This window comes from Cololabis saira, chromosome 24, assembly GCF_033807715.1.
Source record: "Cololabis saira isolate AMF1-May2022 chromosome 24, fColSai1.1, whole genome shotgun sequence".
In the NCBI taxonomy this organism is placed as follows: Eukaryota; Metazoa; Chordata; class Actinopteri; order Beloniformes; family Belonidae; genus Cololabis; species Cololabis saira.
In genome coordinates, this window is record NC_084610.1 from 2,463,556 (window position 1) to 2,477,500 (window position 13,945).

Below are 13,945 nucleotides of genomic sequence, written 5' to 3' on the forward strand. Positions count from 1 at the left end.
GGTTTCAGCTTTACTAGTCCTGGTTCCAGCTTTACTAGCCCTGGTTCCAGCTTCACTAGTCCTGGTTTAAGCTTTACTAGTCCTGGTTCCAGCTCTACTAGTCCTGGTTCCAGCTTTACTAGTCCTGGTTCCAGCTTTACTAGTCCTGGTTTAAGCTTTACTAGTCCTGGTTCCAGCTTTACTAGTCCTGGTTCCAGCTCTACTAGTCCTGGTTTCAGCTCTACTAGTCCTGGTTTCAGGTCTACTAGTCCTGGTTTCAGTTCTACTAGTCCTGGTTTCAGCTTTACTAGTCCTGGTTCCAGCTTTACTAGTCCTGGTTTCAGTTCTACTAGTCCTGGTTCCAGCTTTACTAGTCCTGGTTTCAGCTCTGTTAGTCCTGGTTTCAGCTTTACTAGTCCTGGTTTCAGTTACTAGTCCTGGTTTCAGCTTTACTAGTCCTGGTTTCAGCTTTACCAGTCCTGGTTTCAGGTCTACTAGTCCTGGTTTCAGCTTTACTAGTCCTGGTTTCAGGTCTACTAGTCCTGGTTTCAGCTTTACTAGTCCTGGTTTCGGGTCTACTAGTCCTGGTTTCAGCTCTACTAGTCCTGGTTTCAGCTTTACTAGTCCTGGTTTCAGTTCTACTAGTCCTGGTTCCAGCTTTACTAGTCCTGGTTTCAGTTCTACTAGTCCTGGTTTCAGCTCTGTTAGTCCTGGTTTCAGTTACTAGTCCTGGTTTCAGCTTTACTAGTCCTGGTTTCAGCTTTACTAGTCCTGGTTTCAGTTACTAGTCCTGGTTTCAGCTTTACTAGTCCTGGTTTCAGGTCTACTAGTCCTGGTTTCAGCTTTACTAGTCCTGGTTTCAGTTCTACTAGTCCTGGTTCCAGCTCTACTAGTCCTGGTTCCAGCTTTACTAGTCCTGGTTTCAGCTTTACTAGTCCTGGTTTCAGTTACTAGTCCTGGTTTCAGTTCTACTAGTCCTGGTTTCAGTTCTACTAGTCCTGGTTTCAGTTACTAGTCCTGGTTTCAGCTCTACTAGTCCTGGTTTCAGTTCTACTAGTCCTGGTTTCAGTTCTACTAGTCCTGTTTCTAGTTCCACTAGTCCTGGTTTCAGTTCTACTAGTCCTGGTTTCAGCTTTACTAGTCCTGGTTCCAGCTTTACTAGTCCTGGTTTCAGTTACTAGTCCTGGTTTCAGCTTTACTAGTCCTGGTTTCAGCTTTACTAGTCCTGGTTTCAGTTACTAGTCCTGGTTTCAGTTCTACTAGTCCTGGTTTCAGTTCTACTAGTCCTGGTTTCAGTTACTAGTCCTGGTTTCAGCTCTACTAGTCCTGGTTTCAGTTCTACTAGTCCTGGTTTCAGTTCTACTAGTCCTGTTTCTAGTTCCACTAGTCCTGGTTTCAGTTCTACTAGTCCTGGTTTCAGCTTTACTAGTCCTGGTTTCAGTTCTACTAGTCCTGGTTTCAGTTCTACTAGTCCTGGTTCCAGCTTTACTAGTCCTGGTTCCAGCTTTACTAGTCCTGGTTCCAGCTTTACTAGTCCTGGTTTCAGTTACTAGTCCTGGTTCCAGTTCCACTAGTCCTGGTTTCAGCTCTACTAGTCCTGGTTTCAGCTTTACTAGTCCTGGTTTCAGCTTTACTAGTCCTGGTTCCAGCTTTATTAGTCCTGGTTCCAGCTTCACTAGTCCTGGTTTAAGCTTTACTAGTCCTGGTTCCAGCTCTACTAGTCCTGGTTCCAGCTTTACTAGTCCTGGTTCCAGCTTTACTAGTCCTGGTTTAAGCTTTACTAGTCCTGGTTCCAGCTTTACTAGTCCTGGTTCCAGCTCTACTAGTCCTGGTTTCAGCTCTACTAGTCCTGGTTTCAGGTCTACTAGTCCTGGTTTCAGTTCTACTAGTCCTGGTTTCAGCTTTACTAGTCCTGGTTCCAGCTTTACTAGTCCTGGTTTCAGTTCTACTAGTCCTGGTTCCAGCTTTACTAGTCCTGGTTTCAGCTCTGTTAGTCCTGGTTTCAGCTTTACTAGTCCTGGTTTCAGTTACTAGTCCTGGTTTCAGCTTTACTAGTCCTGGTTTCAGCTTTACCAGTCCTGGTTTCAGGTCTACTAGTCCTGGTTTCAGCTTTACTAGTCCTGGTTTCAGGTCTACTAGTCCTGGTTTCAGCTTTACTAGTCCTGGTTTCGGGTCTACTAGTCCTGGTTTCAGCTCTACTAGTCCTGGTTTCAGCTTTACTAGTCCTGGTTTCAGTTCTACTAGTCCTGGTTCCAGCTTTACTAGTCCTGGTTTCAGTTCTACTAGTCCTGGTTTCAGCTCTGTTAGTCCTGGTTTCAGTTACTAGTCCTGGTTTCAGCTTTACTAGTCCTGGTTTCAGCTTTACTAGTCCTGGTTTCAGTTACTAGTCCTGGTTTCAGCTTTACTAGTCCTGGTTTCAGGTGTACTAGTCCTGGTTTCAGCTTTACTAGTCCTGGTTTCAGGTCTACTAGTCCTGGTTTCAGCTTTACTAGTCCTGGTTTCAGTTCTACTAGTCCTGGTTCCAGCTCTACTAGTCCTGGTTCCAGCTTTACTAGTCCTGGTTTCAGCTTTACTAGTCCTGGTTTCAGTTACTAGTCCTGGTTTCAGTTCTACTAGTCCTGGTTTCAGTTCTACTAGTCCTGGTTTCAGTTACTAGTCCTGGTTTCAGCTCTACTAGTCCTGGTTTCAGTTCTACTAGTCCTGGGTTCAGTTCTACTAGTCCTGTTTCTAGTTCCACTAGTCCTGGTTTCAGTTCTACTAGTCCTGGTTTCAGCTTTACTAGTCCTGGTTCCAGCTTTACTAGTCCTGGTTTCAGTTACTAGTCCTGGTTTCAGCTTTACTAGTCCTGGTTTCAGCTTTACTAGTCCTGGTTTCAGTTACTAGTCCTGGTTTCAGTTCTACTAGTCCTGGTTTCAGTTCTACTAGTCCTGGTTTCAGTTACTAGTCCTGGTTTCAGCTCTACTAGTCCTGGTTTCAGTTCTACTAGTCCTGTTTCTAGTTCCACTAGTCCTGGTTTCAGTTCTACTAGTCCTGGTTTCAGCTTTACTAGTCCTGGTTTCAGTTCTACTAGTCCTGGTTTCAGTTCTACTAGTCCTGGTTTCAGTTCTACTAGTCCTGGTTCCAGCTTTACTAGTCCTGGTTCCAGCTTTACTAGTCCTGGTTCCAGCTTTACTAGTCCTGGTTTCAGTTACTAGTCCTGGTTCCAGTTCCACTAGTCCTGGTTTCAGCTCTACTAGTCCTGGTTTCAGCTTTACTAGTCCTGGTTCCAGTTCTACTAGTCCTGGTTCCAGTTTAACTAGTCCTGGTTTCAGCTCTACTAGTCCTGGTTTCAGTTACTAGTCCTGGTTCCAGTTCTACTAGTCCTGGTTTCAGCTTTACTAGTCCTGGTTTCAGTTACTAGTCCTGGTTCCAGTTCCACTAGTCCTGGTTTCAGCTCTACTAGTCCTGGTTTCAGCTTTACTAGTCCTGGTTCCAGTTCTACTAGTCCTGGTTCCAGTTTAACTAGTCCTGGTTTCAGCTCTACTAGTCCTGGTTTCAGTTCTGCTAGTCCTGGTTTCAGCTTTACTAGTCCTGGTTTCAGCTTTACTAGTCCTGGTTTCAGTTCTACTAGTCCTGGTTCCAGTTCTACTAGTCCTGGTTTCAGCTTTACTAGTCCTGGTTTCAGTTACTAGTCCTGGTTCCAGTTCCACTAGTCCTGGTTTCAGCTCTACTAGTCCTGGTTTCAGCTTTACTAGTCCTGGTTCCAGTTCTACTAGTCCTGGTTCCAGTTTAACTAGTCCTGGTTTCAGCTCTACTAGTCCTGGTTTCAGTTCTGCTAGTCCTGGTTTCAGCTTTACTAGTCCTGGTTTCAGCTTTACTAGTCCTGGTTTCAGTTCTACTAGTCCTGGTTTCAGTTAAACTAGTCCTGGTTTCAGTTCTACTAGTCCTGGTTTCAGTTCTGCTAGTCCTGGTTTCAGCTTTACTAGTCCTGGTTTCAGCTCTACTAGTCCTGGTTTCAGCTTTACTAGTCCTGGTTTCAGGTCTACTAGTCCTGGTTTCAGCTTTACTAGTCCTGGTTTCAGTTCTACTAGTCCTGGTTCCAGCTCTACTAGTCCTGGTTCCAGCTTTACTAGTCCTGGTTTCAGCTTTACTAGTCCTGGTTTCAGGTACTAGTCCTGGTTTCAGTTCTACTAGTCCTGGTTTCAGTTCTACTAGTCCTGGTTTCAGTTACTAGTCCTGGTTTTCAGCTCTACTAGTCCTGGTTTCAGTTCTACTAGTCCTGTTTCTAGTTCCACTAGTCCTGGTTTCAGTTCTACTAGTCCTGGTTTCAGCTCTACTAGTCCTGGTTTCAGCTTTACTAGTCCTGGTTCCAGCTCTACTAGTCCTGGTTTCAGCTTTACTAGTCCTGGTTTCAGCTTTACTAGTCCTGGTTCCAGCTCTACTAGTCCTGGTTTCAGTTCTACTAGTCCTGGTTTCAGCTTTACTAGTCCTGGTTTCAGTTCTACTAGTCCTGGTTTCAGTTCTACTAGTCCTGGTTTCAGTTCTACTAGTCCTGGTTCCAGCTTTACTAGTCCTGGTTCCAGCTTTACTAGTCCTGGTTCCAGTTCCACTAGTCCTGGTTTCAGCTCTACTAGTCCTGGTTCCAGTTCTACTAGTCCTGGTTCCAGTTCTACTAGTCCTGGTTTCAGCTCTACTAGTCCTGGTTTCAGTTCTGCTAGTCCTGGTTTCAGCTTTACTAGTCCTGGTTTCAGCTTTACTAGTCCTGGTTTCAGCTTTACTAGTCCTGGTTTCAGCTTTACTAGTCCTGGTTTCAGTTCTACTAGTCCTGGTTTCAGTTAAACTAGTCCTGGTTTCAGTTCTACTAGTCCTGGTTTCAGTTCTGCTAGTCCTGGTTTCAGCTTTACTAGTCCTGGTTTCAGCTCTACTAGTCCTGGTTTCAGCTTTACTAGTCCTGGTTTCAGGTTTACTAGTCCTGGTTTCAGCTTTACTAGTCCTGGTTTCAGTTCTACTAGTCCTTGTTTCAGCTTTACTAGTCCTGGTTTCAGCTTTACTAGTCCTGGTTTCAGTTCTGCTAGTCCTGGTTTCAGTTCTGCTAGTCCTTGTTTCAGCTCTACTAGTCCTGGTTTCAGCTTTACTAGTCCTGGTTTCAGCTTTACTAGTCCTGGTTTCAGTTCTACTAGTCCTGGTTTCAGCTCTACTAGTCCTGGTTTCAGCTCTACTAGTCCTGGTTTCAGTTACTAGTCCTGGTTTCAGCTCTACTAGTCCTGGTTTCAGTTACTAGTCCTGGTTCCAGTTCTACTAGTCCTGGTTTCAGCTCTACTAGTCCTGGTTTCAGCTTTACTAGTCCTGGTTTCAGTTCTACTAGTCCTGGTTCCAGCTTTACTAGTCCTGGTTTCAGCTTTACTAGTCCTGGTTTCAGCTTTACTAGTCCTGGTTTCAGTTCTACTAGTCCTGGTTTCAGTTACTAGTCCTGGTTTCAGCTCTACTAGTCCTGGTTTCAGTTACTAGTCCTGGTTCCAGCTCTACTAGTCCTGGTTCCAGCTTTACTAGTCCTGGTTCCAGCTTTACTAGTCCTGGTTTCAGGTCTACTAGTCCTGGTTTCAGCTTTACTAGTCCTGGTTTCAGTTACTAGTCCTGGTTTCAGTTAAACTAGTCCTGGTTTCAGCTCTACTAGTCCTGGTTTCAGCTTTACTAGTCCTGGTTTCAGTTCTACTAGTCCTGGTTTCAGTTACTAGTCCTGGTTTCAGCTCTACTAGTCCTGGTTCCAGTTCTACTAGTCCTGGTTTCAGCTCTACTAGTCCTGGTTTCAGCTTTACTAGTCCTGGTTTCAGTTCTACTAGTCCTGGTTCCAGCTTTACTATTCCTGGTTTCAGTTCTACTAGTCCTGGTTTCAGCTTTACTAGTCCTGGTTTCAGCTTTACTAGTCCTGGTTTCAGCTTTACTAGTCCTGGTTTCAGCTTTACTAGTCCTGGTTTCAGTTCTACTAGTCCTGGTTTCAGCTTTACTAGTCCTGGTTTCAGTTCTACTAGTCCTGGTTTCAGTTACTAGTCCTGGTTTCAGTTCTACTAGTCCTGGTTTCAGCTTTACTAGTCCTGGTTTCAGCTCCACTAGTCCTGGTTTCAGCTTTACTAGTCCTGGTTTCAGCTCTACTAGTCCTGGTTTCAGTTACTAGTCCTGGTTTCAGTTCTACTAGTCCTGGTTCCAGCTTTACTAGTCCTGGTTTCAGTTCTACTAGTCCTGGTTCCAGCTTTACTAGTCCTGGTTTCAGCTCTACTAGTCCTGGTTTCAGTTACTAGTCCTGGTTTCAGATCTACTAGTCCAGGTTTCAGTTCTACTAGTCCTGGTTCCAGCTTTACTAGTCCTGGTTTCAGTTCTACTAGTCCAGGTTTCAGTTCTACTAGTCCTGGTTCCAGCTTTACTAGTCCTGGTTTCAGTTCTACTAGTCCTGGTTCCAGCTTTACTAGTCCTGTTTCCAGCTTTACTAGTCCTGTTTCCAGCTGTACTAGTCCTGGTTCCAGCTTTACTAGTCCTGGTTCCAGCTTTACTAGTCCCGGTTCCAGCTTTACTAGTCCTGGTTTCAGCTTTACTAGTCCCGGTTCCAGCTTTACTAGTCCTGGTTCCGGTTCCAGCTTTACTAGTCCTGGTTCCAGCTTTACTAGTCCTGGTTCCAGATCTACTAGTCCTGGTTCCAGCTTTACTAGTCCTGGTTTCAGCTTTACTAGTCCTGGTTCCAGCTTTACTAGTCCTTGTTCCGGTTCCAGCTTTACTAGTCCTGGTTTCAGCTTTACTAGTCCTGGTTCCAGCTTTACTAGTCCTGGTTCCGGTTCCAGCTTTACTAGTCCTGGTTCCAGCTTTACTAGTCCTGGTTCCAACTTTACTAGTCCTGGTTCCAGCTTTACTAGTCCTGGTTTCAGCTCTACTAGTCCAGGTTTCAGGCTGATAACTTTTCAGTTTGGAAAAATCATGTTGATTTAGTTGCAAAATAATGCAGATTTAATTTTATGTGAAGCTGCAGATTGAAAATACAAGAGCTAAGACCCAAACTAGGAACCTAGAAACCACATTTTATCATCTGTTACCTTCTTAGATGAAGAAAAGAAGCCATACCTGCAGATCTCCACGCAAACGACTTCTCGGATGAGCTTCAGCGTCAGAACAGAGGAGGAAACGGAGGAGACAAGAGAGCAGAGTATAAATCACATTTAAACCAGAGCAGGAAGGAAGGCGGGAGTCATTTAACTTCACTATTCATCTCATCTAAGACGAAGCAGAAGCTTCTGAGAGGCTCCATTTACTTCTGAATGATAAATCATGGAGGGTCCTGCAGACCCAGATAGTCGTCCATCACGTTACATCACATCAGCATTTTACCCTGATGTCTGTTGATACCTGCTGTTGGACACTTTTGGTTTTCGTGTTCAACAGTCGCAAAAATCAGTCTTTGTGAAGATGAACGTCCTGATTCTACAGAAGAGTATTAGAGCCAGGCAGGAGAAAAATACAAATAATATTTTAGAGGAGGCAGATTTTTTTTTTTACATTATACACTTTAAGAAAAAAGTTGAAATGTCGAGATTCATGTTGAAGTACAATTTCAAGAAAAAAGTGGAAATGTTGAGAAAAAAGTCAAAATTTCGTGAATAAAGTTGAAATGTTGAGAAAAAAGGCGAACAACAAGGTTCAGAATACAAGAATTGGCTTTACGATGTTGATTTGAAACACATATCACACATATGCAGTTGCATAACTTCAGAAACACCCCCTTAACGTTCCACTCTAAGGATGTAAGTTAGTTAGTTAGTTAGTTTAGCTGTCAGTCGCTCTCCTAACTGGATTTGATGTGCCAGAAGAGACATTTCCACTTTATTCACCAAATTGTATTTCAACTTTATTCACAAAATTTCAACTTTATTCTTGAAATTGTATTTCAACATTAATCTCGACATTTCAACTTTGTGCATAATGAAAGAAAAATCTGCCTCCTCTAAAATATTATTTGTATTTTTCTCTTGCCTGGCTCTAATACTCTTCTGTAGAATCAGGACGTTCAACTTCACAAATACTGACTTTTCCGACTGTTTCATCTGTTATGAATGAAAATAATTTAACTCCTTTCAAATCCAACTATTGGAGGTCAGTGTGCGTCAGCGCCCACGTAGCTCAGTGCACACGGAAACTGAATCCTCATGGCCAAAGTGAACTGACGGGCGTCTGTCAAACCCCCATCAGTTCAGGCGTTATCCACTGAAGAGGAAGTAAATGGTTGCAAGATGCCGACAGAAACCCGTCATGAAGACTTGGACACAGACACACACGCCCGCCGATAGGGGGGGACAAACGGGTCTGTTGTTCCGGGCCCAGGGTAGGGGGGGGGGGCAGAACTGGGCCCTCATTAAATTATGGAATCATTTTTCAAAATGTTTCAAAATATGCCTATTTGTGGAAAAAATATGTAGTATTTGAGTTACATAAAAGCTTGTTATTTGTTTTCTTCCTAATTGTCCTTGAAATAGTGGTCAAGAACCCCCAACACTAAAATGGTTTGGCCACTGATCAAAATTTGATGTTTATCATTTAATTTAAAGTTCAGTGCGCTCAAAATGTCCGGTCAGCACAAGTCCGGTGCTCAGAAAAGAAGAGAAAAGAGAAGAAGAAAATAGAGGCCTCATAGATTCTCTACACAAATATTTTAAAAAGGTGGTGACGGTGAAGCTGGAATTAATAAAGTCAGCGTAGAGCAAGGTAAGAAACAGTTACAACGTTTACCAACCTTGTAACTTAACCTATCTTGCTAGCTCAGGGGTCAGCAACCCGGGGCTCTAGAGCCGCATGTGGCTCTTTAGCGCCGCCCTAGTGGCTCCTGGAGCAAAAATGTTTGACCTTTTTTTTTCCTTTTTTTCTTCTTTTTTTTCCTCTTTATTTTCTCTTTTTTTCCTTTTTTCAGCTTTTTCTTCCCTTTTTTTCCTTCTTTTTTCTTCTTTTTTCCTTTCCTTTTTAATTTCGACATTTTGACTTTATTCTCGACATTTCTACTTTTGTCTCGAAATTTTGACTTTTTTCTCGACATTTCCACTTTTTACTCGACATTTCAACTTTCTTCTCGAGATTGTACTTCAACATTAATTTCGACATTTCGACTTTTTTCTCAACATTTCCACATTTTTCTCAACATTTGGCCTTTCGCCATTTGCCTTCATTCTAAGGCTGATACAAGACTTTTCATTTTTTGCGGCTCCAGACATATTTGTTTTTTGTGTTTTTGGTCCAATATGGCTCTAAAACATTTTGGCTTGCCGACCCCTGGACTAGCTCTAATGTTAACATCCATTAGCTTGTATAAAAACCTGAAGAGCCGAGGGAGAGGAGAGGAAGAGGAGGAGGAGAGATCCGGGCCCAGGGGGGCCCATCTTAGATTATTTTGTCCGGGGCCCCGGCAAGACTGTCAGCTGGCCTGCACACACACACCATCCTCAAACCTACCTGCTACTGTCGGCTGCAGGTGACTCGGCTCCCAGCATGCACCTCTCCAGCTGGCTGGCCACGATCTGCCGCTCCTCCTCCAGCTCTCGAGTCAGCCGCTCGAACTGGAGCTCCTGCGGGGAGACACGAGCAGCGATTACAAGCCGGCGCCGCCACCACGCTGAACTTTGAGCCTCTCTCCTCAGACCTCAGCGATGCCCCTCGGAATTCAGCGGAAAAGCCCATTTTGTGCTCCGTCTGCTCGGCGTGACTGATTCCCTCACCGTCTGTGAACTCGCCGCGACGCCGCTGGAGACCATTCAACCCTCTTTTTAAACAGCAAAGCCTTAAAACTCAACGATAACGTGCAGTTTTCAGGGAAGAGCATTTCAGAAATGTGACAGTTTAGTGATAGAAATCACACACAACCAGAGCTGGTAGAGGAGCAAAAAATTGTACTCAAGTAAAAGTACTGTTACTTCAGAATAATATGACTCAAGTAGAAGTAAAAAGTATTACTCAAATAATTACTCGAGTAAAAGTAAAAAAGTACTTGGTGAAAAAACTACTCAAGTACTGAGTAACTGTTGAGTAACGTCTGATTTATTTTTTTAACACAACCATTCAAACAGACAAAAGTACAAAATAATCATCTTCAGCCAAATTAAATCAATAAAATAATAAAATAAATTAAAATTAATACAAAATAGCTTAAATTAAAATAATTTTAAAGTAAATTCAAGTACTTTAATAAATAATAAAATTAATAAAATAACAGAATAAAAAAATAAATTAACCACAAGTAGCACAACATTTCCAGCATTTGTACTTTTCTTTTTTAACCAGAAACTCTGTGTGTGTTTGAGTCTGTGTAAATGTGACAAAACATGCAAAAACAAACATTTTTCCCAAAGAATCACCCAGTGATGTCATGAGATTGACGCGTACGTGGATAAAAGGGATAAAAGAAAAGTAACAGCTCAACGTAGCCTAATGTAGCGGAGGAAGAGGAACAGTTTCTTCTTCACAAATCTACTCAAGTAAAAGTCAAAAGTATAGTGATTCAAAACTACTCCTAAAAGTTAAACATTTCCCAAAACTTACTCAAGTAAATGTAATGGAGTAAATGTAACTCGTTACTACCACCTCTGCACACAATGTAGCCTAAAGCTCGGTGGGTGTTTCATACACGAGACTGGAGAAGAAGAACTGGACAAACGCTGTGACAACATCAACAGATTTTATCTTATTTTTGCCTCTAAGCAGCGAGAGGAAGCTTGTGTGTTTTCATCTGGACCTCATGAGTAAAGGAGTGATTTTACAGCTGATGGTGGAAACGACGTCTCGGCTCGCAAGAAAAAACTAACATTTATTAATAATTGATAGCAGTGGTGTTACCAGGATGCCAGCTGTGGGGGGGCCAGAGCAAAGCAATTCCTGGATAGCAAATCACTCCGCATTCTGTTCTGTTCCCTGGTTTTGCCTTATCTAAGTTACTGTTTAGAGGTTTGGGGAAATACGTATAAAAGTTCACTGCAACCACTATTCATACTGCAGAAAAGAGCCATAAGGATCATTCATAAGGCTGGTTTTCGTGAACACACCAATTTCTTACTCTTCAATTCTAAAATAATCAAATTTTTTGACATAGTAGAATTCCAAACCGCACAATTCATATATAAAGCTAGGAACAACTTATTACCATCTCACTTACAGGAAATTATAGGAAGTTTTATGACAGAGAGGGGGGGGGTTATAATTTAAGGGGTTCTCTAAATTTTAAGACGTGCAGAACACGAACAACAATGAAAACATTTTCTATATCAGTCAGTGGTAGGGCTGGGCGATTTTGGACAAAAATAAAATCCCGATTTTTTTCTCTGAAAACCCGATTTTCGATTTCGATTTTTTTGGTAAAACTACAAAGACAATGGAATAAATTGTTTCAAATATTTTATCTTTATTTTTAAAGAAAAATAGCAAACAAATTTCCCTATTGGGAATGAAGTGCAGTTGAAAGATACTGTAAATCCTCCTTGAGTTTAGTAAAGTGACAACATTTACCATTTTCTTGACCAAACAAAGACTAGACGAGCTCTGTCTGTAATGCAGCTGCAAAAAAGGAAAATCCATTTTCCTTTTTTTAACGTCTTTATTAATAAATCCGATTTAGATTTAAAATCGATTAATCGCACAGACCTAGTCAGTGGAGTTAAACTATGGAACAGAATGGATTCAGAATTAAAACAATGTCCAGTTTAAAAACAAATACAAAAACATGATTTTCACGAGGTACAAAGAGGACGGGGTTTAGCGGCTTTTAGGGGCCTGATATAACACTAGTGGGTGAATTTGCTCTGAAGGAGCACGGGCGCCTAATCACTGACGTGCTGCTGTTATTAATCATATGCATTACGCATAAACGCTGTTAAATACTGAAAATGCACACTCAAAATCATTTCTCCCCCGTCGCTTTGGGACATCACATGCGTGCCCAAACTGCCATCAACACTACCCAGTTTTCCTTGGGTGGGCAGAGCGTGTCCTAGGTGGCACTGCCCACCCCTGCCCCCCCCGGTAACGCCCCCGATTGATAGAGCGGGAAAATATGTTGATACAGAAGTCCGAACGGTTTCCATGAAAGAACATAAACGAGTCGCTGGAAGAATCTTTCAAGACTTCATGATTTCAGACTTCAGGCTTTTATCGCCAATTTATATGAGACTGCAGCTGTTAGCGGTGGCGGGTCGCCGTGCTCCTGCTCCATGACGGTCCATCTGCTGCCGCTTCTGAGGCTGACGCTCATTTAGTCTTTAACGCAGGAGAAAGTAAAGGAGGAGAAGAGGAGGAACACGATCCAAGTCAAACTTCTGAAGAGTCAAGAAAAAGCTTCAAGATCGGTGAATCAAAGCACAACCTGCAAAAGCAGGACGGAGGAGAGGAAGAGGAATGACGAGGAACCGGACTTCACTGCAGCGTTTCAGCTGCTTAAGAAACAGGAAAAGTCACATTTTTGCTCCAAATATAATCCTGTAAAAATCAATGAATGATGAAGTTTTCACTGTTTTCATTTCAAAAATATCTTACACAACTGTGTGTTTGGTTCTGTGGCTCTGAAATGTTAAATTAGTGCTGATCTGATCAAACATTTCCTTTATAGATCGATACAAGACTTCAGAGAGGATTAATCAATAAAATCAGATGATTCTCACAAACCTCAGACCTAGGATGCTCCGACCTTCATCCCTCCATCCCCGAGATATATATATATATATATATATATATATATATATATATATATATATATATATATATATATATATATATATATATATATATCCTTCCATCCATTTACCATCAACTATCATCCATCAAATAATAAATTCATCCTTCCATCAGTTCATTTATCATCCATCCATCCTTCATCCACCGATCATTATTCATCCTTAATCCATCCATCCATCATTCATCCTTCCATCCATCCATGCATTATCGCCCATCATCATACATTCTTCTATCCCCCATCTATCCATTTACCCAGAATCTTTCATCCATCAAACTTCATTCATCCTTCCATCAGTTCATTTATCATCTATTCGTCCATAATCCATCCATCAATAATCATCCATCTGTCTTTCCATCCATTTATCTACCTGTCTGTCTGTCCATCCATCCATCATCCATCCATCCATCATCCATCCATCCATCCATCAATAATCCATCCATCATCCATCCATCCATCATCCATCCATCCATCCATCATCCATCCATCCATCCATCCATCATCCATCCATCCATCCATCATCCATCCATCCATCATCCATCCATCCATCCATCCATCATCCATCCATCCATCATCCATCCATCCATCATCCATCCATCCATCCAACAATCCAACCATCCATCATCCATCCATCCATCCATCATCCATCCATCCATCCATCCATCCATCCATCATCCATCCATCCATCCATCATCCATCCATCCATCCATCCATCCATCCATCCATCATCCATCATCCATCATCCATCCATCATCCATCCATCCATCCATCCATCCATCCATCCATCCATCCATCCATCCATCATCCATCCATCCATCCATCATCCATCCATCCATCCATCCATCCATCCATCCATCATCCATCATCCATCCATCCATCCATCATCCATCCATCCATCCATCCATCCATCCATCCAACAATCCAACCATCCATCATCCATCCATCATCCATCCATCCATCCAACAATCCAACCATCCATCATCCATCCATCCATCCATCCATCCATCATCCATCCATCCATCCATCCAACAATCCAACCATCCATCATCCATCCATCTCTCCCTCCTTCCATCCATCCATCCATCCATCCATCATCCATCCATCCATCATCCATCCATCCATCCATCCATCCATCCATCATCCATCCATCCATCCATCCATCCATCATCCATCCATCCATCCATCCATCCATCCATCATCCATCATCCATCCATCCATCCATCTCTCCCTCCTTCCATCCATCCA

The 13,945-nt window shown here is 42.5% G+C and overlaps 1 protein-coding gene across 2 annotated transcripts in view; it reads right to left on the reverse strand.

The window, feature by feature from the left end:
• The window catches only part of LOC133424909 (plakophilin-4-like), a 105,134-nt gene that overhangs the window by 60,095 nt on the left and 31,094 nt on the right, over positions 1-13,945 (reverse strand). For both annotated transcript variants that reach the window (XM_061715491.1, XM_061715489.1), the window contains exons 3-4: positions 9,439-9,551; positions 7,066-7,100 (exon numbers count right to left, since the gene is read on the reverse strand). In XM_061715491.1, the coding sequence (XP_061571475.1) occupies positions 7,066-7,100; positions 9,439-9,551 (148 nt within the window). The remainder of the gene's footprint in view (positions 1-7,065; positions 7,101-9,438; positions 9,552-13,945) is intronic.